At 39.5% G+C, this 26,628-nt stretch overlaps 1 protein-coding gene across 1 annotated transcript; it reads right to left on the reverse strand.

The window, feature by feature from the left end:
- Window positions 1-356: 356 nt before the first annotated feature.
- scn4aa (sodium channel, voltage-gated, type IV, alpha, a) lies at window positions 357-25,693 on the reverse strand. The gene is made up of 26 exons (XM_062474367.1): window positions 25,472-25,693; window positions 17,812-18,115; window positions 17,299-17,417; window positions 16,956-17,045; window positions 16,648-16,776; window positions 16,317-16,408; window positions 15,863-16,132; window positions 15,718-15,781; window positions 15,192-15,333; window positions 14,613-14,813; window positions 14,300-14,470; window positions 13,972-14,098; window positions 12,500-12,738; window positions 11,736-11,909; window positions 11,168-11,524; window positions 8,364-8,822; window positions 7,963-8,098; window positions 7,514-7,668; window positions 7,259-7,432; window positions 7,041-7,163; window positions 6,299-6,580; window positions 5,335-5,388; window positions 4,906-5,043; window positions 4,646-4,750; window positions 4,047-4,317; window positions 357-3,954 (listed from the first exon to the last, which is right to left on the reverse strand). The coding sequence occupies exons 2-26, from the start codon at window positions 18,064-18,066 to the stop codon at window positions 2,648-2,650; spliced, it is 5,634 nt and encodes a 1,877-aa protein (XP_062330351.1). The 5' UTR covers window positions 18,067-18,115; window positions 25,472-25,693; the 3' UTR covers window positions 357-2,647.
- Window positions 25,694-26,628: the final 935 nt, after the last annotated feature.

Below are 26,628 nucleotides of genomic sequence, written 5' to 3' on the forward strand. Positions count from 1 at the left end.
ATATACATAATTGTATAGAATGTTAGTCGGTGGGACCTTACTCTTCCCGAGTGGAAACACCATTAGCCCATTAATTACTTTCACTTCAAAAATATGACATATACAAACATCTAAGCAATTGCTTTAGCGGACTGCTAATGTTCTGTAGACAACCAGTATATTTAATACACAACTAATCCCAAAGAGGTCACTGCAAGGGGAAACAAGATGCAGTTTAATGTGACAATTGGTCATCCGGAGTTCAACGTTTTCTATTTCAAGTCTACACAACTTTAAGAGGTGTTGTGAAAATCCAATATGAAAAGAGTCCAAAGAGACCATAAAGAACTAACTGATTATGTGAAACAAATCTGGTCAATAAAACAGTACATGCAAAACACTAATTGAGGAAATAAAGAAATATGAAATGCATTAAAAAAACAAAACGCATAAAACCAAAATGACCAGATCTTGATAGCAACCTGTAGTCAGACATATTTTTGCCTTGGGTAAAAATAGAATGTGTGAACAGGAGTGTCATATGTGCTGCCTAAAGAGAACCAGCAGAGGGCCTAATGGAAAACATAATGATGATGTATTATATTTTATTATTAGATGGCGATGCAAACCTTTTTTACGTTTGAAAATCTATATTTATTCTAACAGCATGGTTCAATTTCACAATAATAATACATTTAATTCAGTGGATACAGAAAAAATATCAAAAAAAACGTAGCCAAAAGTATATACAGGCAATGTTGATAGTAAGCATACTATTAAGACATTGAATATGACTATACTCTTTTATAAATGTAAACAGTGAAATGTATAATTAAATTACTTTTGTTTTAAGTATTGCACAGTGACAATTGGCAATAAAAAAAGAGAAAAACTTCTCATATACCATCACTGAGGGTCTCGTCTTGTTTTTGTAACAGAAAGTATTGACTTTACTACAGCATTTTCATAAGACAGTCCCACGGCTAGTAAGTAGTGACAAATGTGTTAAGGGCCACTAGTTATGACTAAAGCACACTCAAACGCACACCTCTATTAATCTAATGTTATAGCAATATCTGATAAGCCACAGTACATTGTAATCCATGGAACTTTAACACTTAAAAATGGTTAATTTCCACCAATGATACTTTACCTATCCAATACTTCTTTAGTTACATTTAAAAAGACTAATACACTATGTAGGATACAACGAGAGGACAAACATTTATTCAGGTTTCATTCTATGAAATTATTTCAGCTTGTCTGCTTAATGAAAGTGAATCCAGAGTGCGAGTCGTAGGTAATTACTGATGGCTGTTTTGGACCTCAATCACATGATGCCATGCCACACAGCTGGTAAGAGGCAAATCAATAGTAGAGAAAAGTCCCAGCTTTCAAAGAAGCGTGCGTTAATTACTTGAACTTGATGTTCCAAAATATCAGTTGACGGAATTATTTCAGGAGGGTTCAGCAGTAAGTCACACTTTAAAAATTATGATATTTATTACTGTGCTAAGGGGTCATGAAGCACACTTTACAATGAGTATACATAATGTTAACAAATATAGAAGTTAACATGCATTGAATAATGCTTCATTGAAGTGTTATCATATACATGTAGATAATTTAAAAGGAGGTAAGAGTCCATTCAAATTCAAAAAGAGTAGCAATTGTTATAAAGTGCAGTTAGTAAAAATGATAATAATACAATAGTTGATGCATGTCCAGATTATGTAAAACACCATTTGTTAACTGATGAATTTGAGACAAGCACAGAATAAAAATGATTTAGTAATAATAATAATAGCAAGTCAATTTTAATTAACTGAACATACTAATGTGTAAACATTATACTAAGTATTGGTGACTTTGACAAATATTCTTTCTCAAACCCACATTAAACACCCACCCAAGACAAAATTGAGTTGAAAACATTTAATGTATTACTATAGTTTGAAGATGCCTTATAGTTTTAACAACTTGAGCAAACACATGACAATAAATACCATGTCTATAAAGGTTAGTTAGACCTGTTGGACATAAAGATGAGACCAGCCTGGATACTCCTCAAGACAGGGGTGCCTCTGACAACTACACGATAAACTGCTTGAACATGACCTGGGGAGAGGAGAGTTATAAATAGTGCAAAGTAAACTGGGGTCCTTCAGAAAGAGCCAAAATACAAGTAAGAGTACAGCTCTGCTTTTTACACAGAGAAGCTCTGACTGTGTTAGCTTGGTTACATTGTACACAGTTTTTCATGGGCATACTGTGTAGTATTGTGCTTCAATAGTATTTAGCATTTTGAAATGGAGTGAAAACCCTCCTCAGTTCAAAACTACATTTGCATGGACAGCCTACTTAAAAACCTCCTCATTTGAAAACTCTATTTAAATAGATATATTTCTTCATTATATTTAAGTGAACTAACTTACTTATATTTTCTCTTGATACAATAGAAAAGTGTGTAAAGTCAAAAAATGGCCTTACAAAATATGAATAGAAAAACATGACCCCATTTATTTCGTCTGATGATCTATAAACTTGACTTTAACATTCACAGCACTATCAGCTATGTGCAATCCTTTCTTGTTGTGCAGTGTAGAGCAGTAAATTGCATTGTTTTTCACATTATAAACACCTTATGAATGACCTACTGTGCTGTTTGTTATACAATTGTCTCTCGTAGGTTGCCCAAGGATGATGAAAGCTTGCGGATGGGGGCAGAGTGTAACACCACCTCATTTGTGACTTCCACAGGGACAACCAGTTGGTGCGGTCCAATAGACTCCAACCCATGGTCCGGGCTTTGCTCTATGTAGTCTGAAATCTGCTCAGATGTTTTCATAGGAGGGCTTGGTAGTGCTCGCAAAGAAGCCAGCTCCATCTCCTCAGCAAGGTTTGTGTTGCTCCCATACAGCACGTTCATCTTTCGTGCTAGCAGTCCCTCTTTCTCCGGTGGCTCTTCATCTTGCTCTCTCTTTACCAGCCGCTTGGAGCGCCTCATGAAGCTGGCATGTCGGATGGAGCGCTCTAGCAAATGCTTCCGGTAGAACCTCTGGATGACAACTGCAGCAGCCACCTCCTCTTTGCGGCGCAAAGTAGTGGTGATAGGTGCAAATGAGGCAGATGTTGGGTTGCTCATGATGAACTTAGCCTCAATGCTCTCCCGCATGGCTGCCATCTCCACTGTGTCACCCAGCACCTCCTGAGTTACGGCCAGTAAGATATCCAGACAGTGAATCCTATCACCGATAACCAGAGGAAGGTCCATGTTGACAAGACGAATACGGTTGGGTTTGGCTACCCGAAAGGGCTCCTGCAAGGTATCGCAGAATTCAGAGAGACGTTCGTAGTCCAAGAACTGGGTTGCCTCAACATCAAACTTCTCCCAGGTCTCATTGAACATCTCAAAATCATCCTCACAAAGCAGGTCACCGCTCTCCTCCTGAGCCACATTGAAGTTTTCCAGAATTATGGCAATATACATGTTGACAACCACCAGGAAAGACACGATAATATAACTACAGAAGAACATAATGCCCATGCCTGGGTTTCCACAGTTACCTCTCACATCCGAACCTGGATTCTCAACATTGGGGTCACAGTCTGGGGGACCACTGTTTAGGATTGGAAGTAAAAGCCCGTCCCAACCTGCCGATGTTGTGATCTCAAACAGGCAGACAATACTACTACCAAACGTTTGAAAGTTAAACATGTCATCAATGCCAGCCTGCTTTTTCACATAGGCAAAGTTTGACATGCCAAATATGGAAAAGATAAACATGATGAGGAAGAGCAATAGGCCAATGTTGAATAGAGCAGGAAGTGACATCATCAAGGCAAACAGAAGCGTCCTAATCCCTTTAGCTCCTTTAATGAGACGAAGAACTCTGCCTATTCTGGCTAGTCTGATGACTCTGAATAGGGTGGGTGACACAAAGTACTTCTCAATAATGTCTGATAGCATTATACCTGGAAAAAAAGAGATACTCTTGTTAAGGAGTAGTTTAGATGTTTAAATCTTTTTTTGTATCATTGTCATGTAAAAGGAGGCAGATACATACCTGCGACAGAAAGGATGACCACTACAAAGTCAAATATATTCCATCCAACAGTGAAGAAATGATGTCTCAGGGCGAACATCTTTAGGAAGCACTCTCCAGAAAAGACTATAATAAAAGCGAGGTTGATTTTGTACAGAAAATCCTCTTTCTCTGCACTTTGGTCATCAGTCTCCACCATCATGGTTACCATGTTGAGGCAGATCAGAACCATGATGAAGATGTCAAAGAACTGCTGCGATATGAAGTCAAACACCACACCTTGGATTTGGTTCTTCAGAGCAGAGGGGCACAGGGGAAGAGAGAAGGATACATTTGCAGTAAGTCATTCGTGTTATTTGGGCTGTTTCATGTGCAGAGTACAGAAGCTTTACACAGTCGACATGGCTTGTCTTGCATTTTACTTTGACGTGTTTTGTGCTTGAAGAGGTTTGTTTGTATTTGTATATTCAGACTAATATTTAGACGAGATGTATGTGAATATTTCTAATAAAGGTAATAAATCACTGCTGCTACTCCTACAACTATGACTATTCCTCATCCCCTGATAGTGCTGTAATAAGGGTGTGGTTACAAGTGAATGACACTTCTGTATGGCATACCGTTGGTCTTGGTATGGGCTTCTGTGGCTTCTTGGAGCCAAGTTTCTTCATAGCGTTGTAGTATTTCAATTGCTCCTCAGTCATGAAGAGGTCTTCTCCTCCAAAGTGCAGAACCAAATGACAAAAAGTATTCTGGTCATTCATAACTTTAACCACAAACAAACACAATTTCTTCAATATAGTGCATCCTTACACTGTTGTCTGAACTAAATCATTCATAGACAAATCATCATAAAAAATCATTGTAAATTGATACTTATCTTTTTCTTTTGCTGATTGAAATTGTCTATTATGACACCAATGAAGAGATTGAGAGTGAAAAAGGATCCAAAGATGATGAATATAACAAAATACATGTACATGTACAGGTTGATCTCGTATGAAGGCTGCTCCTCAACCTAAGGAACGAAATGAGTTGTATAAAGACACATGGCTAGGGAGTCAGGTGGCTGAGCGGTTAGGGAAGCGGGCTAGTAATCAGAAGGTTGCCAGTTCAATTCCCGGCCGTGCCAAATGACGTTGTGTCCTTGGGCAAGGCACTTCACCCTACTTGCCTCGGGGGGTATGTAAGAGCATCTGCTAAATGACTAAATGTAAATGGATAGAAAACTCTCAGACATTTCTTAAGATAAAATATTACAATATATTAAATACAGTCAAAGTTGACAAGTATAATTGTGTTAGTATACCTCTCTTGAATCTACTGCAGCATACATGATGTCCATCCATCCTTTAAATGTAGCCTGAGAAAAGAGTAGAAAATAGCATAGACTGTGATGTGTGTGAATGGCAAATCAATTAATTCAGCAGCACCATACCAATAATCTGCAACCAAAATTATCATTATCATGACTTTATATCTAATAGCAATACAACTAGATGTAAAAGTCACTGCAATTACATTGCATAATCGTAATAGGTGGCATCGGTTCAGTCAGGAGACTCAGCTAGTATTTTAGCATTTTATCTATATCATTTAGTATTTTGGTATATTTTTTTTCTTGAGAGCACAGACATGTCATCTTTGAAGGTATGGTTCTGATTTGCGATAGATGTCTTCCCAAGAAACTCAACTTTGGAAGCAGAGAGCTTAGATATCCATCATTCCCCCTGACAGACGGAGCAACGACAGAACCCAGATGGAGACTAGGGTGGTAGGGAGGGAACAATGTCAGAGGAGAAGTTCCTCGTCTTAAATAGATTATCCTATAGACCGTCTGACGCAAGTGCTCTCCGAGTCTCCGGCCTGAACTATCGCCCATTTATCACACATGTATATTCAATAAATGGCCTTTACAGGGCCAAGAGAAAGTAGTCAAAACAGAAGGTTGTTATACAAAACAATATAAATTACTACATTAAATTACTGCAAGCCCCCCCTCACCCATATTCTACCTTGTTCCACTTAAGTTTTAACCTATGCTGTTCCGAATATCTTACCCCTGAATATAGTGTAGTTACAAGAAAATTAATGTCAGATAATGTTACATTCTTGACATAAAATGTCTAGCAAATGCTTCATGTTTTGTGCAGTGCATCTCAATATATATATATATATATATATATATATATATATATATAGGTTATGTCATTTAACTTCTTCCTGTATCCAGTCTACGTTTTGGTTTCCAGGATAGAGGTTGTTAAGCTCACCACTTGCAGCAGGGAGAGGTAGCCCAGACCAACGTTGTCATAGTTGACCTTGACATTGGTCCAATGTGCCTCCTGGGTTGCATGCATCAATGCTAAACAGTCGCTCTTGTTGTTGACCTCACTCATAGGGAACAGCTCCTCTGTTGTGGTGTTAATGCAGCGGTAAAACTTTCCAGCAAACAGATTGACCCCCATGATGCTGAAGATGAGCCAGAAGATCAGGCACACCAGCAGCACATTGAAGATCGAGGGGATGGCCCCAACGAGAGCGTTTACCACCACCTGTAAAAAGACAAAAACAAAATATTGAGGTTACTGCTGTCAGATAATTTGCAGTTGCAGACATCCTTGTCAGACATTGAAACGTTTCAGTGTAGTCACCTTTATCTCAAACAGCTATGTTACAGCAACCGTGTAAGTTTACAAAACAACTCAGTCAGCATATAAAGGAAATACTTTATTAATGAATTGTATTAATATGTTCATTTAGCAGACCATTTTATCCAAAGCAACATACAGAGGGGGAATCAAACCTGCACCATCTTTTGCAGTCTAATGCTGTACCACTGATCTATGCCTATCCGGTTAGTACGGACACTAATCGCTAGTGCAGAGATACTGTTTTGTTTCAGTGCAACCTTGAGTTATGTCTGATCTTCTTATTTCATGTTTGGGGATGCCTTTCTAAGTGTGTCTGTGGATAGGGGTAGGGGGTGTGTGTTGTTTGTGAGTAGTGACTTACTCTCATCCCCTCAAACCTTGACAGAGCTCGAAGAGGTCTTAGAGCCCTGAGTGTTCGAAGGGATTTGATTGGTCCAAGTTCTGAATATCCCATCAAGTTGGCTCCTAAACTAATCAAGGAAACCTGAGGCATTGAAGGACAGGTAAACATAGTAACATTACTGCTTAAAATGACTGCTTCAGATTTTTGTGTCTATTATTTGAAAACAAGAAACTTACATCAACAATGAGGAAATCCAACCAACACCAAGCATTGGTGAAGTAGGTCTGGAAGCCATATGCCACCCATTTTAGGAGCATCTCAATGATGAAGACATAGGTGAAAATTTTATCAGCATACTCAAGGATGATTTTAATAACTCTGCGCCTTTCGATGTAAATGTCTTCAAATGCCTGTCAGATGAAAAACAGAGACTATGGTCAGACTGCACTTGAACTCAACAGTTGTAAGACATCAACTGTGGGATAACTAACCAGAGCTCCACTGCTGAGGAGGATCATGAAGATGATAAAGGTCTCAAAGTAGTCATGCTCCACGATGGTGAAGCAGGTCCTGCGGAGGTTCCACCATTTCTTCCCTTTTCCTTGAGTAGTGTCGAAGGTGAGACATGGCCATCTTCTTATACACTCTGAGGGGATAAACATGTACATCAATATGTTATTTTATTGGTTGCTTTGATTTTATCAGTACTTTTACCTGGGCACTGCATTTTTATGGTTTTTGGACCACTAGGACCAGAAGCCTCAACATTATGAGGCATCTTTTTCCTCTAAATGAGGAAAGGTCTGACGATTGGGTCGGAGAGAGATATCAGTCTGGAAATAGTATAGTATAGCAGGTTTTCTTTGCATTGTTGTTGGATTTGTAGTTGAAATGAGACAATGTAAATGTCAAATTTCATGAAACTTTCATTCTTGTGTACCTTCAGTGAAGCAGGCTTCTGGTTCTTCTGGCTCAGGTTCCTCCTCTTCCTCCTCCTCTGCCTCGGGCTCAGGAGGCTGGTAGTCCACAGTGCTGCACACTGAGGACTCATCATCATCACCATCTTCACCTGTCGACTATGACAGAGCAAAAACATAGACTCGGGTTGGGTAGAAAGACCTACCAAGTCAGCTAACATACAGGCATGCTGATTACTGCGAGACAAAATCACAAAAATATATACATTTTCCCTCATTTGAGTTCAAAATTAGATATATTAACCATCATCTAACCTTCTTCACCCTAACATTCTGGGTATACTCTGGGTATAATTTCAATACCTCTCAGAACTGTTGTGAACCATTCATTAACTTTGCATAATAATCAGAATTTGCGTCATACCTTTAGATGTCGGTCATGTTCGTTGTCTTCATCTGAGGACTCTGACTCTGAATCATCATCGTCGTCCAGTTGTTCAAAGTCTGACTCCCCTTGTGCAATAGGAACTGTGAGGCGAACCTCTGAATCCAAATCCACATAAAACCCTGAGGGCCTGCCCTCAACCAAACAGTCCGACTTCATGTCTGTTACTTGGAAATCCTGGCCAGTGTCCAAGTGGTTCAGCTCAAAAGCTTCCTTTTGGGGCTCTCCTTCACCTCCCTCACCCTCCTCGTCTTTATTATCTTTCTTGCCCAGGATCTGTCGGACCGTGCCGATGACAAAGGCCTTGGCCCAGTCAATTCCCCGAGTTATCCTGCCAAGGGCAATCTGGAGATTGTTCATCTCTCCATCGTCATCGCCACTGGAAAGGTTATCTCCGCTGAACGAGCTCAGTAGTAAGGCTAAGAAGAGGTTCAGAACCTAAAGAATCAGAGAGAGTAAGAAATGTTTTATTGTTTGTTTTATCTTAGGTAGGAATTTTATTTGATGATTCGTTACTAAGTAGTTGATCATTGTAAACTTGTAAAGCGTTACAAAATATATATAAAGTAAATATAAATGTCACACTGCAGACACTGTAGTGTATCATTCCATTTAAAATGATTACTTGATTTTTATAGTAGTCAGCCTTGTATACCTACATCAAACCACATGCTACATACCTTGAAAAAAAATCTAGGTAACCCAACCATGTGAAAAGTTTAACTCAAGAGCGATTTCTATACACAACAAGTATCAAGTTAGTGTTATCCTGTCGTAACGGTGCATTAATAAATATTATGTTGTCTAGTCGTGGCTGCTATCTTTAGTGTCTAAACCCTGTTAGCTAGTTTCTCGGTGTCGATTTCTAATGTTAGACATAGATCATGGTTACATAGGCCTGGGGCAGACTGATCTCTCTTATTCCACTGCAGGTGCTGTGAATCAGCAAGGGGCACAGGAAAAGGGCTGATGGGGGAAAAACCCCAGAGATGTCAGGAGGTGTAAAGAACGAGAAAAGGTCATGAGATAAGGCATCTGAAGAAGCTGGGGAAAACTGAGTCCACTGTCAGGAGGAGAATGCACTATTGTGAGTGTTGATACAAATGTTCTGTTTCAGGCGGACTCCAGGAACACCAACAAATTTGTTGTAATAAAAATAAAAAAATCTAATGAATGAACATCACGCATTGGGCCAAATATTTGTTCTAACTGTTTGACACATCATTTGTGACTTTAATTTGCAGACCTGCTCCTACCTCCAGCAAGAGAGCAAGAAAGTTAATGTGACTGAACAGATCAAGACGGCCATTTAGATTTTTGTATTATGTATAAAATGGAAAAATTCAGGTGCTCACTGGATAAGTGCACGTAATACGTAGGCTGCGGCGTTACTGCAGCGGCCTTGGTTTGAATTTGGCCTTGGCCTTTTTCTGCATATCTCTCTCCCTGTTCACTTACAATCTATTCAATAAAGCGTGAAAAATGCAACTTTTTCCCTAGTGTACATCTTTAATCTATTTATTGAATTCAAAGAACTGATATAATGTATTGGTTTATGAAATATTCACAATATGTTGAGAAATCAAGTGGTAAAAATAGGGCAGGGGGCATAAAATGGAGAACCTGAAAGTATGAATGGGTCACACAGACCCTGCAGAACAGGGTTTAGAAACAAAGGAACACCTCACTTTTTGTTGAGATCCGTCTATACACAAGTGGAGTGGGACTGCCATGCTCAATGCTGTGTGGTATCAACAGGACAATTGATTATCTCTCTATCAATTGAAGCACATTTCACTGACGCTTGGGTCCTATTCCCTGTCTCTCAAACAGGGCCACATCACTCACTCATGACGTCCAGCTGTCCATGTTAGTTCCCTACCATGCCAGGAGCCTTGCTTAAGCTAGGTCTTAGCACATACTCAAGGTCAGTACCACAGTTTGCTGGCTCAAGACTTTTTACTTAAATAGAAGCACCCACCCATCAGCCCCCTTCACAGTAAATGATGTGCCCTGCTTCACACTGTTTGTTGCACACAGTGCAGCTAGACAGGGCAGAGAAGAGGAGCTCTAGATCAAAAAAAGCCAAGTTGATTTTGACACATCACGGTACCCTCTGCTTTTGTTAGCTTGTCACGATGAGCGGTTTCCTTTTCAAATCTATGAATAACCTGACAGGAAATCCATTTGGCTGGAGTTGTAAATATGCTGCTTATGTGATCAGCTGCTAACAGCTCATCTGCATTCTCTAGTTCTTGCAGTTCAAGGCATAATGTCAGGAAGAATTAGTTTAAATACTTTTTTATTTTTAGCAAATTCTGAAGCTGTTTGTCCTGGTGGTTCTTCCGGCTGTCCAGCAATAGACTCCTCAACACAAGATCCTTTGGACTGACTAAGTATTACAATACCATAGATCAACAGAGACGTCAGACAACAGATTTTGACAAGTTAACAGCAGTGACAGATGGACAGAGGTCATGTACTGCTTATATTGTCAAGTGGCTTTACCTGTAATCTTTAGAATGGTCACTACTTAAAATATGTATCTTGCCTTGGCCATCAACTACTCATGTTACCATAATTATATAGCATGAATCTGTTTACCAGAGCTGCTTAAAAAAAAAAAAAAAAAAAAAAAATTATTATATACATTACGACAGAGAGTTAACATAGCTATTGTGTGAAATCTATGCGAAAAACAGGTTGACACTGAGATCAGCATGAACATTACTTGTGAAGAGCTAGGAGTTGTAATGAGGGTATTAAGGCATTTCTGTACTCACCACCAGGTTTCCAATGACCATTACCATCATGAAAACCATCAGACACATCCCGGCTCCGGCCACCTCCATACAGTCCCACATGGTCTCAATCCACTCCCCACACAGGATGCGAAAAACAATCAGGAAGGAGTGGAAAAAGTCGTTCATGTGCCAGCGTGGCAACTCACAGTCTATGGCAATCTTGCACACACACTCCTTGTAGCTCTTGCCAAACAGCTGCATGCCAACCACAGCAAAGATGAAGACGATGATGGCCAGCACCAATGTCAAGTTTCCAAGAGCGCCCACGGAGTTTCCAATGATCTTGATCAGCATGTTGAGGGTGGGCCATGACTTGGCGAGTTTGAAGACACGCAGCTATCTCCAATACAGCGCAAAGTCAAACAAAGAAACCAAATAAGGAAAGTCAGTTTACTCTGACAGAGATTTCTCTCATGACATTGTCTTTGTTTTTAGAACGCCTTAACGTGATACACTAATAACAGACAGTCATTTTCATTCTATAAAGCAAGCAAGGGATATATTGAGGTATCCAGATGGTGCAAGTGAAGTATCAAATATGTCTTACCAAACGGAAGGACCTGAGGACCGACAGACCCTGAACATTGGCCAGGCCCAACTCCACTAGACTAAGCGTGACGATGATGCTGTCGAAGATGTTCCAGCCCACTTGGAAGTAGTAGAAGGGATCCATGGCCACAAGCTTAAAGACCATCTCTGCAGTGAAAATCCCTGTGAACACCTGGGGGAGAATGACAATGTTAATTGTTCTGATATCAGGAAACAAATGTGTACATATGTGGCCAAAGCACATCACAATGTGCATTATATATTTGTTAATAATTAATTAAGTATTGGTCCTCATCTACATTATCATTTGATCAAACAAATATGGTATTGAGTTCTGTGGACATGGAGTCCATGTGTCATAAATAACTTACATTTTAGGGTTGGAAGTACAATATGCTAAATTATTTTAGTAAAAAAGGTAAAATGTTGTCCCATATAAAATTTTTTGTGTAAGCTGAAGAGGCCCTCTGAAAGTTGTTTAGTTTAACACAGACAGCTCAGTGCCAGTGGAATGGCAATTTCAGATTTTTGGAGCAGCCCACTATCTTCTAGTCAATTATGTTGCGAGATTTCCTCCATGGCTTATTTTGAGAAACCATTGTCAATCAAACTCAAGCTGGAGGAAAGCGCAACATTTCGGACAAGATTTGGGGGTGCTGTTTTTCTAAATGTAATTGATTTTATAATATTACCTAGCACAGATATAATGGCCCTTTAAAAACAATGACAGTCTTAGAGTGACAAAATTGTTTTCAATCTCACCAGGTTGCCCACAGACAGCATGTGATCAAACTCAGGAGTCATGGGGTAGTGCTCCATAGCCATGAAGAGTGTGTTCAACACAATACAGATGGTGATGCCTAGGTCTACAAAGGGGTCCATCACCACAAAGTTCACCCACTGTTTGAAGACCACCCAGGGTATACAGCAGTCCCACTTCAGGAAAATGTCAGCAAACTTATACCATCCAGGTGGACAAGGCTTTTGTGCATCTTCCAAATCTATTAGATCAGAGATAGGGACAATAAATCCATTCTTGATAATTACAAAATGTAGCTGAATTTGAATAATAATAAAATAAACATATAATTAATAAATATATGATTTTAAGAAGACAACATGCACTTTTAGAGATTAGCCGTTAATTTATAATATAATTATATCAACTATTCAGTTAATTCAAAATAATTTGGTTATCCAATTTATATATTAACTCAGTTAGCAAAGTATTAAGGAAAGCCTAGAAATAGAATACACAGTGCACCACAATTCGTGCCTAATGGTGCCAAGTCACCCCCAGGCTGAAATAGCCCAAGCTTAGCACCAGAGGGGCTTACCACTGTATGTTAACAGGGATCTCTCCATCACACAATGTGATTAGCACTCCTGTGTGGCAGGTTGCAGACAATGCTACTGTAATGCTACTGTAATGGCTTTGAGATTTTGTATAACAAGATAAGGTAGGCAATTACTATTCACATTAGAAGATGCAGCTGCCACATATTTATACATACTCTTAAGGGAGACTGGGGCAAATTGTCACGGGGGTAAGTTGCCACAGTTTATTTAATTAAAATAACATATGGTTTGATGAAAAAGGTCCAAAGTTGACTAAGTTGGTTACAACACTCCAAGTCAAAACACTCCAAGTCAAAACACACACACACAAAAGAATGGTCACAGTGTATTTTACCAGCAATAACTTTGTGTGATATATTATGACAATTGTAATTTAATTATATATTTTATTTATGGATATTATAATATAGAGAAATATTCTTATTACAGGAAATTTACATATTACTGGTGTGACAACTTGCTCTGGTCTTCCCCAAAATATATTGTACGATGCATGTCTGTTGCATGTGTAAAATACAACCTTACAAGTTAAGGTTAATTGCTAAACTTTGATTGTGGCAAATGACGAAGTGACAAATGGAACACTACATAATTTACACAATAGGAAACCTAAGAAATAATGACTAATAAAGACTATACAGTATCCTGTAAATGATGGATGAAAATGATGGATGAAATATTGTACCTAATAATAACAACAGGTTACTTAATACTTATACAGATTCGAAAAGTGAATTGTTGCACAGTACACTTACTGCAATTTAATGTTATTATATAATAATGAATGTAATAAAATGTTATACTAATTCAATTGACCCATATAATTAACCATCATTAAGGCCATCATTGTCATCAATTTGAGGTTTTTCTCCTACCTTCCATCGCATTGGTGAGAACACTTATAGCACTCGCAGTTCTATGTTTCAGGCCGGGTTCTTCCAGGAAAACCATGTCATGAACAGAGCCCAAGGACTTCTCTCTGTGCTCATTTTCTTCTGCAGACTAGAAAAAAGTGAAGGTTGTCATCTTTATCATAAAACAACATGAAAACAAACATGCTCCCCAAGAGTAATAGACAAAAGAATCAAGCAAACATTGAATACATGAACCAAAAGAGCATGCATTCCCAGCAGTCTAACCTAATTCTGACCTGTGAACTTTTAACCTAATAATGTAAACAAGCAGACAGGGTCACAGACTGACCTCCTCAGGAGACACTGGGTTGAGGACCAGACGGGGGATGATTCTCCCGTTACAATCCTTGATGACTTCATCACCCCCGCCTACGCTCCTTTCATCGTCCATAAACTCAGACCCTGTGTGATGACTGAGAGCTTTGTGACTGGTAAGGGTTGCCTGGCTCCCAGAAAGAGCCTTTTGAACACAAATGAAGATCATTGAACAACTTAATTGAGATGTGCATCTAATGCCATTCTATTTTTTATTTTATTTTACATTTGCATTGTATCACAGTGATTAAAGTGTACAACCAAAACACACAAACTAGTCACCTGACCTGTTCATCGCGCTGTCTGATTAGCTCCAAAAGCCTTTGGAACTCCTCCTCTTTATCTTTGGCCTCTGCCAAAGTGGCCTGATTCTGTTCATCATAAGCCATGGCAACCACAGCCAGGATCAGGTTGATGAGGTAGAAGGAGCCCAAGAAGATGACCAAAACAAAGAAGATCATGTAGGTCTTTCCGGCTGCTCGCAGAGTCTGCATGCAAAAGGGAACACACAGAGAAATTATTTAAACACTGGCCCAGTTTCATACATATACAGACATATATTAAACCTAGTCTCAAAGTGAGAGCAATATTCAATAAAATTCTCAGTTGAAAAGGTTTTTGGGCAAGTACTAGGTATAATCCATGTCTGGGAAACTGGGCCTGAATCAGATACTATACTTAGGTCTGAAATTGTTTGTCAACATTTACATTACTAACCCTAACCCAACATTTACCATTGTGTAGAAAACATCAACAACATATACTGCACCAAACATCACTGCAAAACAAATAGACATCCCAAAAGGAGTTGGCATAACTAACAGTAATTTATTATTATGTATATATTATTTAGTATAGGTACCAACCAGCTGAAACAGGTTCTCCCAGTAATCCTGGGTCATGAGTCTGAAGAGAGCCAGGAAGGCCCAACCAAAAGAGTCATAGCTGGTGTAGCCATAGTTGGGGTTCCTCCCAGCCTTCATGCACATGAATCCTTCTGGGCACTTTCTATCAACATGGCAGTGGAGAATAATCAGTGTGGACTGAGACCATGCTTTCACAGTCCATAAGTTCTGCATAAAAATATTGTTTAAGAGAAGCTAATTTGACCCATGTTCTGCAATTAAACACATGGATTTCACAAAATATTGCTCTCCAAGTCGTTGTAGAAATAATATTTGGCTGCTTGAAAATGCCGCAGATCTCTACTTAGGCAAACTTTCATCTCAGCCTCTTGAATTTTGGTTGACTTAAATCTCTGGATATTTTCACGCACAACCCCGCATAGCGGTTCCTTGCGGTTCCACAAACTCATTACAACAGACTTGTTTTTAAATTGACATTGTGCCATCTCAATTTCCTTTGAGGAATTTGCAATACATAGTACCATACCCAGCATCAGAGCTGTTTCCACAAAGAAGAGCATCCAGGCTACCTTCCAGATAGTAGTGATTTTCTATAACAGAAATGCATCAGATCAAATTTGTGTGCATATGTACCAACATAAATTATATTGCTAATTAGTTATAAAACTTACCAATATCATCAATATAAGCTTTGAAATCAAAAGTACTGTTGGAATTTGTTTCATTGTAAGCCACGGTGTCACTTAATGTTGAATTAGAAAAGAAATCTTCAAATGTATTGTTTGTAGAGATGGGCCATCGGACACATTTATTACGAAGATTTCCCATGAACAGTTGCAAGCCGATGAGGGCAAAGACGGCCAGGGCAAATACAGTGAGGATCATCACATTTACCATCTTCTTTACTGACTGTACCAAGGCACCCACAATGGTTTTCAAACCTGACCAAATCAAAAAGAAATGTAATCATGGAGATTGAACTGCCTTAACTACATTTCAGACAGTGTGAATGCAGAACGTGAATTCATAAAAATATGTGTTGTGGAATATGCAAATGTAAAGAAAATAGTCTGGTCAGTGACTTTTCTTGCCCTCAACAAGGATGGGCTGCATAGGAAGACTTACCAGGAATCACTGTGATTGTTTTGAGGGCACGAAGTACACGGAACGTCCTCAGGGCTGACACATTGCCTAGATCTACAAACTCTGTGACATACCTGACATGAGACACACAGAGCAAAGAGCAAAGTCATCAAATTAAGTAAACTAACATTTCTGTAAAGATAAACACTCTACAAAATCAGTTCATATACCAAAATATCCCCCCCAAAATATGTTTAATTTTAACCAACTACATCTGGTTGTTGTTTCATCAGTAGATGAAAAATAACTAATAATCTCCATTATTTAATAGTGGATCTTGCGGTCACAAAAAGATGTATTCTCCAATACTCACGCCATGCTGATCACCATGAAATCCAGCCAATTCCATGGATCTCGAAGGAATGTAAAAGACCCAACACAGAAACCTCTAGACAGCACTTTAGTTGTTGCCTCAAAAGTATAAATACCAGTAAAAACATACCTGCGAAAACATAAGCAACAAAACACATCATAGACTTTCAAGTGTTATGGAAATTAGCATTAAAAGCAAAGTACATCAAATTAAATGACCAAAAACATTGCTTCAAATACAGTAGAATGTGTGATTAATGCAGATGTAAGTACAGTATATATGTAGCATATGAAGCACTATTAACCTACTCAACAGTTTTACTCCATGGAGGGGGGTTGCTCATCGTCATGAACACGCAGTTCGAAAGAATGGTAATCATGATGAACAAACTAAATAATTTGATATTGAGTCAAGGGTAAATGTTGGAAGCTTGATTAAAAATACCAACAGCCCCATTGTTTCTTAGTTGGTGAGACGGCTCAGCACATCTATCTAATTATAGGAAATCATGAAAATCTTGATTTACATTAGGCTAATTTGAGAATATGTAGTGACCAAACATACAGCTTTTGTCAATTTAAACAAGACCATCACAATTCAAATAATCCCTTCCACCCCTCCACACTATAGTTTTAGTTTAAAAAAGGATATGAATGTATGAGAATGTTGATGGCTCCTCTTCTAACAAGACTAAAGGGGCTTAGAATGTAGCAAGCTGGTTCAGCATTGAACCTGAAGATTGTGTTTCCTTTGGTGATCACAATGAAAGTCTGCAACACAGATATTGAAATGGTTAACATCACATCATAAAATACTAAGACCCATAAAGCATGCCTTTCACTCCAGTAATGCAGTTACATACAGTATACACATGACATACAGTTAATGGAAATTAATGAATAAGTGTTCCATGTTGTCATGTAACAGAGAAATGGTTGGCAGTCTATACCACAAACTGTCATGGTTGCACTGCTGTCCATCTCTAGAAACTGATAGGGTAAATTGCTTTTACTTTGCATTGAGAAAGCATTTCACAGTCAGTTAATCTTCCCAGCAGACATTTTCCCCATTGGAGTTGCATTTGTAACATGTATCATGATTGAAATAGAAGCTTTCAAACTTTATTTCCAAGCAATACTGCTTTACTTGGTGACCTGATCGGACCTTCTGTGTTTTGTAGAAGGGGTCCAAGTCCTCCAGAGGTGTGTTGAGCACCTCTGCGGGAGCATCTCCATAGATCATGGGCAGGCTTTTGCCTGCCTCCAGATCCTTGCTCGGAGCCAAGGGCCCCATGTCGACGTAACCCTTCACTTCCGCATCCCTTTTCCTTTTCTCCATGAGCCTCTCGATCTCCGCCAGCGAATCCGGGGTGAAGCGGCGGAACGCATCGCTGCCTGTGGGAGGGAGCAGGGTGGCCATCTTCGCATTGCGAAGGGATACCACCACTCTGGCGTCTCTCTAGACTGACCTGTCAGGACAGAGATCAGGGGATGCATTTCGAGATTTGCAATACTTGTTCATTAGCATTCCAAAACCTATACGAGAGCCCTGATCAGGCCGTCATGTGTGCACAATATCTGACTCGAGTCGTTTTTTGTGGCTCATGCTTTCCTTCTGTAATAGAAGGGAAAAGCACAAAGGTAAGGTAGTCAAACCAACCTTACAGAGTCAAACTAACAATAGGCAGATAACGAGTGGTCAAAATGTCAAGAAAGTATTACGAAAAAATATATTTCACACTCAGTACACCAAGTTTCTATACAAAAGCGTACTGTCCTCGAGATGCCTGATGGTATGATAGACATGCATGTGCACAGTGATCTTGGCGTGTGAGACTTGCTGTATATGTTTGTGTAATTGTAATGATCCGAGACCCCCAAAGCCCTCCACCCCTAGAAGTAGGAGAGGAGATGACCCACATAAAAGTGTCAAGGTAATGACAAAGTGACAAGCCGCACTCCGGACCAGCTCTGGAGCTTCAACAGGATACTTTCCCACAGTACCAAAGAAACCCTGACATTACTCATGAACATCATATTACTTATTAGCTTACCAGACGGCTGATATTCCGGCCAACTGGCATTGCTTACAAGACTCCTCTACATGTTTAGCAACCAGTTGAGACAGATTTGTTTTCTCTGAAGCAACTAAGGTTAGGATCCTGATGTAACCGCTAGCACACTTATTTTGAAATACGCTAATCGCTATCTAAAAGCCCCTTGGCCATCGTTCAAGCCCTATCGAGTATTCTTGATGCCTTTGCCCAAACTGTAGAAATGTCACTTGATTGGGTTATGTCACATCCACCCAATCAAGTTTGGGATACATCTCATATTTCTACACCTTAATGTAAACATGAGAAAAGGGGATCTTTTATGAGGCCTCTGCGGGGAAGAACTATGACGTCTCTCATAGGATAAGGTCCCAGTGACAAATGGTGTGATGCTAGTTTATATACACCAGGTAGTTGAGAGAACAGCATACATTAAACCTACATTCATTTGAACTGTGCTTATGACTAAATTACAAGGTTCAAAATCAGAACACAATATCTTGGACAGGAAAACGAGCCAAAATGAGTTGTAAATAAGTTTGATGCATAATGTCTGGGTTGATTTCCTGGACATTATGAGATTGATGTTGGAAAATGTACCACTGCAAAATACAAAAGTGTGCCAAATACCATGGAAGTCATAGATTCAGGGTTACTTGGGCACGTAGAAGAGAACACAACTTAATGTGGATCTAACCATAAATAATTCATCACATTCATGTGATAAGTCTGATGTGGTATGAACATTAGTACAAAAGAGTTTCCATGCTAGGTAGACTCTTTCAGAAACCAGCCTATAAATGACCAGGCATTTGGGAAGAATGCATTTATACGGTGTACAGTCTGATTCAGGTCTTTAGAGAGAAGACACTGAGAAGGCAGGTTTGGTTAGAAGGTGTGACGACAAGACACACACGCACGCACTGACCGTGATACATGCACACATACATGTATGGTTACATGCAAGCACACTTATTCAGATAATCACACACAGTCACACACACAGATACGAGTGCTGCCCAGCTGCCGCGAGCAATCATGTCCGAGCATCATGTTACAGAACCCCGATGACTCTGCTCATTCCTCCTTGGCCTGGTGCTCGCTCTCTCCCTCACATCGCTCCGATAAACAGGCCGGCATGCCAACTTAACTTACTGCGGCTAACTCCACTCTCTGCCACCTTCTATTTTACTGAGCTAAATCCACTGGGCTTCCGCCCTCCCTCCCCATGCTCCATGACACCGAGAGCACTAAATCCCCCTTTCACACCACTCAGAAATCTTCTCTGTCCTGCACCTCTCTCACCCCGTCCACCACACATCCCCTCCCATCTCTTCACACAACACCTCTGGTCCGTATTTGACATTTCAGGACAAATGTATTCATTGGACCTTTTCGTTTTGTACGTTTTTTTTGTTGTCATTTGTGTTTTCTCACAAAGAATATGCTGTGCCATCCTGGTTACGCATTAAGCATCTGGACCACCTGGAGGAGTAGATACTCCTCATCTTCCAAACCCTGCCACCCGAAACACACACACACATACCCAACCCCCATCACCCATTTCAGAAGATCCTCCATGTGGACAAGGGGCCCCTCTTTCCTAGTGAAGGATGGACAACCTTAAAATACACATCCTGAAGACAGATTTGTTTCCCTGGGGATTATTGAAGACATTTCCTATTTTGCATTATGTCACAGCATTAGTTGCGTAGCCTTGCTGATCTCTCCAGACTCTGGGAGAGAGTGACCTGTCTTGTCTTGTAAGTGAGAAAGAAGTGGGATAGGGGTTAGCTATTGCCTCCTCAGTCATTTCATTACATTGAACTTTACTGATTTATTACTTTTCATGACATGTGTAGCTTTTTTCTGCCAAGTGCACATGGTTCAGTTCTTAAAATGAAAAAAGGGCATCAAACAGATGAATCAAGCCAATGAATGTCTAAGAGAACATTGTCCAGTTCATTATCAATCCCTTTCAGAAACCAGAATCTAAAAACAAGTCAGTACCTTAGACGGGGCATTAAACTGGACCTGAATGATCACCAGTCTACAGCTTGGTACCTCTCCATCACCTCTTAAAAGCCAGGCTTGACCTCTTAAGGCTGTCCTGTTAAGGTCTGGTGACAAAAAGAGGAAGGGAGAGGAAGGGAGAGATTTCTATAGTCGTCCCAGACATCCACATATATGTCACTGTGAATGTCAATGAAGGCCACCCGTCCATTTCAACATGTGACATTCCGGTTGAGGATATGGAAGGGGAAATATAGACCACTAGCGTTACTCTAGCCGGTCAGGGAATGTGGATGCTGGTATTTCTACCCGGAAACTAACTTACAGAGTGTTGGGTTAATGGCACTAGAACAGGAATCATACAAGTGTGTCGAGTTGAAGATCAGTATGAACTGGGTTTATTAGGGCTGTTGAATCCTGATTTTTTACAATGTCTTATGAAGCAATGTTGTCAATTAGATTTGAGAACTCCTCAACACAACAAATTCTGGCCCGTTTCCATTTCAACTGGAGATATTTTCATCATTATTCACTGGGCTTTGTTAAGACTGCTTATCAATGCAGTCCACATGAACATGAAACGTACCATCAGAAATATTGGTAATTGAGCTAACCAACACTTTAACAGGACATATCCATGTGGATAGCTCTGCAACACACACAGCTCAATTTCCTTGCTATACAGTAAGCCATGCCTGGAAGGTGGTAAGCTGTAAACGACAGATCTACAGAGCAAACAAGGGCTTTTATCCACACGTCCCCATGACATTTGCTGTGCCCCTGTTCTTTCATTTTCTCACGGGGTCAAATCTCATGCCTCTCTCTCTCAGACTCTCTTCAACACTGTGTCACCCACCAGTTAACCTTGTACTTCTAACTCTATAGGGGGCTGCATTAATGGACCACACTTATGTTTTTATCCCCTTCCATATACAATTTTTGCTACATCATCTTTATATTTGTATTCTTAATAAAGTCCAAAATTATTATGTCATCCATACTACAGGAAATATTTTGTCTGTTTAAATTGTTGCTGCCATTATTCAGAAATACTTTAACATGAAGCAGGCAAATAAAATCATTTATTATAGGATTGATAGATCATTAGATAAATAGCTTCATCGATCCCTAAGAGGAAATTGCACCATTAAAGCATCAGTAAAAAACTTTGACTAGGTGCATGTCAACAGCAAAAAGTTTTGATGAATTAATTACCTTAAATAATTACATACTATAAATAAGTATATAGATCCAAAATATTGACAAAATGCAATAACAACCAAAAACCGAAAATTGTTAAGAAGGTATAGGAAGTCCACAGTTTGTGCCTGCATTTAGCATAAAATGACAGATAGGCCAAACAAGAAGGGAGCCATAACGTACATAGGTTGTCAGCAACCATCAGTGGAATTCTCACACATACTATGTGCCTGCTGGTGTGATCAAGCACGGGACGTGTGTTATACTTCTGTCACTGCATTCTTAGACCCTGTGAATAGCTGGAATAATCCTTAAGCTGTTTCAATAATAAAATACAGAGGCTGTGACAACCTAAACACAATGTAATTGTACTACAATTGTGATTTGTTATCAGATTTAGCATTAGCTGTAGGACAATTGATTGAAATCTGTAAATGTTATACGATAAAGCACAAGGAAGCTTGCAAATTGCATCAAATAACTACATATTAGTAAAAATTACTAGGATTATGCATTGAACATGATGAGGTTGATTAAATCTTCATAATTCTATTCATGCGCCACCAAAAAGCATTTGCGTCACATTGAAGTTCTACCTTAGAGTTGTAAATGCGCCATTTGTTAGAAATAATAATTCAGGAGTCAGATGGCTGAGCGGTTAGGGAGTCGGGCTATTAATCAGAAGGTTGTTGGTTCGATTCCTGGCCGTGCAAAAATGACATTGTGTCCTTGGGCAAGGCACTTCACCCTACTTGCCTTGGGGAGAATGTCCCTGTAAGTCGCTCTGGATAAGAGCATCTGCTAAATGACTAAATGTAAATAATTGTGCTATCCTTGTAGAACTTTGGAATCTCTTGTCGGTCAGGAATTGCTTTATCAAATAATGGTGGGCAACACATATAGGAAGAATCTGGCATCTTTTTGGGCGTAAATCCCTTCCGTGTTCTCTGAAACCATCACATAAGACAACTGGTCAGTTGTATCTTTTGATCAGGATATAGTTTTCCCCTCAACATTCAAATCAATACATTGCCTAATGTAGACAATAAATAACGTATTACCTATTATGTATCCCATGATTACAGGTTAGGTTCACTGCTGAGCTTCACTCAACTGGTTAAGTGTGAATCATTGGCAAAGCTGTCATCAAACTGTTTGCACCAAATGAATGTTCTCATATTCCTATGTACATATGGAACACAGTGTAGGAGCCAAAGTTTAGAGCTGGTTTCAGATTCCGTACACCATAGGCCTAAGTCTAATCCATGCTTCTTGAAAGAAAAAAGTCCTTCTGGATGGGAGCAGGAGACTAGTTTATGAAAAAGGTCAAATAAATGAATAGACATAACAATCGTCTCTCATGTACGGTACCTTTTGAGAGAAGACAAACTGGGATGTCCGTGTCGTTTCACATTAAGTACAACATGATTATATGACTCATGTGATACATGATCTTCTCACAGGGTCAAGCAAGATCATGGCTGGAGGGGGATAGTGGTAAATGAAAAAGCATATGGAGCAAGAAAATTAGGGGCAAGCCAGTAGAATTTGGAAAATTCCACAATTGGCTTTAACCTTATTTCACCTTTTGCCTTCGATGGAAAAGAGGAAATCCTTGCCAAGAAATCACATGATCGTCCTTGGTGAAAGAAACCCAAAACCAACACCTTCTGTGTCCAAGACCATGTGATGCTCTCAGCTGCGACACATACAGGCATAGAAAGACACAAACGCTCATAGAGAACATCATTACACACAACACTGCATACAAGCAAAATCTTGGTGGTGTGTCTCCATACATCTTAGGCTAGTTTTGATCAAAATATTGGGTTTCAAGAACAAAACATTTTGATTTTAATCTTGAGTCCCCGACAAACCCTTCTTTTTCATATAGATTCATTTTTGCTGACACAAGCAAATATTGGACACTTTTCTGAAGCTATTTGTTGTAAATCAGCAAATACTGCATCAAATAAGAGAAACTCAATGACTCTTGAGTAATTCCACCTAAACACAAAAGAAGTAGCACACACCATGATAGAAGCCTGGACAAAATGTACATGAGTAAACTAATTTGCTTCGGAGTTGAACAAATTATGCAAAGGTATATTCTTCAAAATCGTCTACTGCCTTTAAATGGGTAAAACATTCCCATTTCTCAAACTGAAGTTGTACAAGTAAAACAATTACATAAACATAAACACTGAGTTTATGTCCAGTATTATTTTTAGCCAAGGCCCAATCCGTTGGGAGTCCTTTGTAGTCCAGTATTATTATACTAGCCAAGGCCCAATCCATTGGGAGTCCATTGTAGACGTCTAACTTGGTTGCGTAAGAAGCAGTATACTGCTGACAAGCACTAATATACACGGCAGATCACCACCTGATCTCCAGCACTACCCGCGTGTTGAGGGAACAGAGCCCATGTCTGGCTGTCTCCATCCCCCCCACACACCTCTGATATGGGCAACATGGATTAGCGAGTGGAGGAACAGGGTGGTACCACTGAGCATCCACAGTATTACGATGTCCTGCCTGCCTGACATGACGAAACGGGTTAAAAATAAACTGTCCCCTTGTGGAAGGATGAGGGGATTGAAAGGGAGGAAAAACTGGATAAAGGGGAAATTTCGGACTTTAAGCTTGTGCTTGTGACGAAGCCACTGTCTACTGGCAGAACTGACTTTAGTTTGGTTAGTTGTAATGCTTGTGAGCACTGCAACCTTGTTTTAACATTTAACAGGTGGGTGAAACACATCTGTAATGGCACACATACACACTCTCACATACGCACACAAACATACAGTAATCACAAAAATAAGTGAACCAACACACACCACACATATACAGTCCACAAACACACTACACCACACCACACAAATATACAGTGCACACACAAACCACATACATTGGCCCGCTTAAATTTCAAACATCAAAACCACACTTACAGTATATTATTTAGGGTAAACTATTGACATCAGTAAATCATCAATAAATAAGCTACACGGATTTACAAAAGCACCATTGCAAATACATTAAAAGCCTAATGTGAAAACAGGTAAATTCCTGTCCGACATTGGCCTGAGGTCAAAGGACAGGTTTCATATATTTAGTAGAATGGGCCATTCGTTGTTAAATATATTTAACTCTTTCATTTAATTAATTGGTGGAACAGCAATCAGATTGACCACTTATCAATGCAGAAAGGGCTGCAATGGTGTCAAGTATTACTTGATTAGTAGATTTTCTAATGTTATATTATCATCAAATAAACCACTTCATGAAAACAATTCACCCCAAGTACATCTGGGACAAAATGTAATCTATAGCTAATGTACGAACACATCTCAGGTAAACAGACACAAATAAAAAAAATAAAAAATGACTTAAACCTGAAAATGTGAGGTAAATGCTTTCAAATAATATGGCAAACCTCCCTGAACTGTTGTCCTATCCACCTGACAATGGGAAATGTGAAAGCCATGCAGAGCTCCTCAAGCCAAAAATTAACCCTCATATGGCATTACAAAACAGTGTAAAAGAAAGCTCATGATTTACCTTGCACAGTAAAATAAATATGTATTTCCGAAAACTCGAGAAACTCCACAGAAATTCAAGTCTTCCGTCAAACTTTGTACTGAGGACTTAATTGTCCCCTTCTGGAGCCCAGGCGAGCTCCAAGACAGCTGTTGCTGACGCAGGGGTGTGCGGAATGAAACCTGAGATTTGTTTCAGGTAGGATCATCATGTCAAAACCTTTTGACACTTCTAGTGTGACTGTGGTTCTCACACTGTAATCAAGTCCATGGTACATCTCCGTCGGTTTAAAGTTAGGACTAAAGTGTAAGAAATGTTCTACTTAGGAAAAGTGGTTTTCAGTGAAAGGTATTGCTTGAAAATTGACGACCTACACGAAATGTAGAAGTTGGATAGCCCTGCACGGATTCCCAGCTAGTTCGGTCTGCACGTCGTCTATTGGCTGTGAAGTTTGTAATGTGCACCAATTTGTTTTGCATTACTGTCTTCAACATTTTACTTGATGCATTTTTAAGGATAATCTACATTCATTTACTTTATGTCCATATAACTTTACGTAGTTGTAATCCATGCCTGTATGGATAGGATATAAGATAGGATCATGTATACAATTTACAGCTTGTAGTAAAACGAACATGTCACCGACCTACAAACTTGTGAAAGAAAATATGCAATAAAGCATCCGAAATGATTGAATTAATTAACGTTGTGGGGCGCATGTATCTCCACAATAGGACACCGATTGGTTCGTTGCGCATGAACTGACAGGTGAGAAAACGCATTAGGATCAGCGAAAGAGGAGAAAACATTGCGCCCGTCCTATATCTCTGAGGCTACAATTCGATTGAGCGCGGAATCCTATCCATTTAAATGCTATATTTGGCTCCAAGGTGCGTAATATGATTATATGATGTCTGTGATTACAAACGTTTGACTAGCCTATGTCGTCTGCTTCTTGGAACAAGCTGTTCCTTTAGCGCAAATTTCCAATATTTCTCATGGTGAAGCATGTATTTTACAGTCTCGTGTCACATTTAATAGAGACACATTTATTAATCCCAATCTTCGTAGCATCACTTTTAAGTTGTTTATGAGAAGTAATATTAGGCTACATTTGATGCCATTTCAACTGCACAGCTGTTTTCACCTTTCTCCGTAGCCTATCATGATGCTTGAGG

This window comes from Osmerus eperlanus, chromosome 12 (assembly GCF_963692335.1).
Source record: "Osmerus eperlanus chromosome 12, fOsmEpe2.1, whole genome shotgun sequence".
NCBI classification, from domain to species: domain Eukaryota; kingdom Metazoa; phylum Chordata; class Actinopteri; order Osmeriformes; family Osmeridae; genus Osmerus; species Osmerus eperlanus.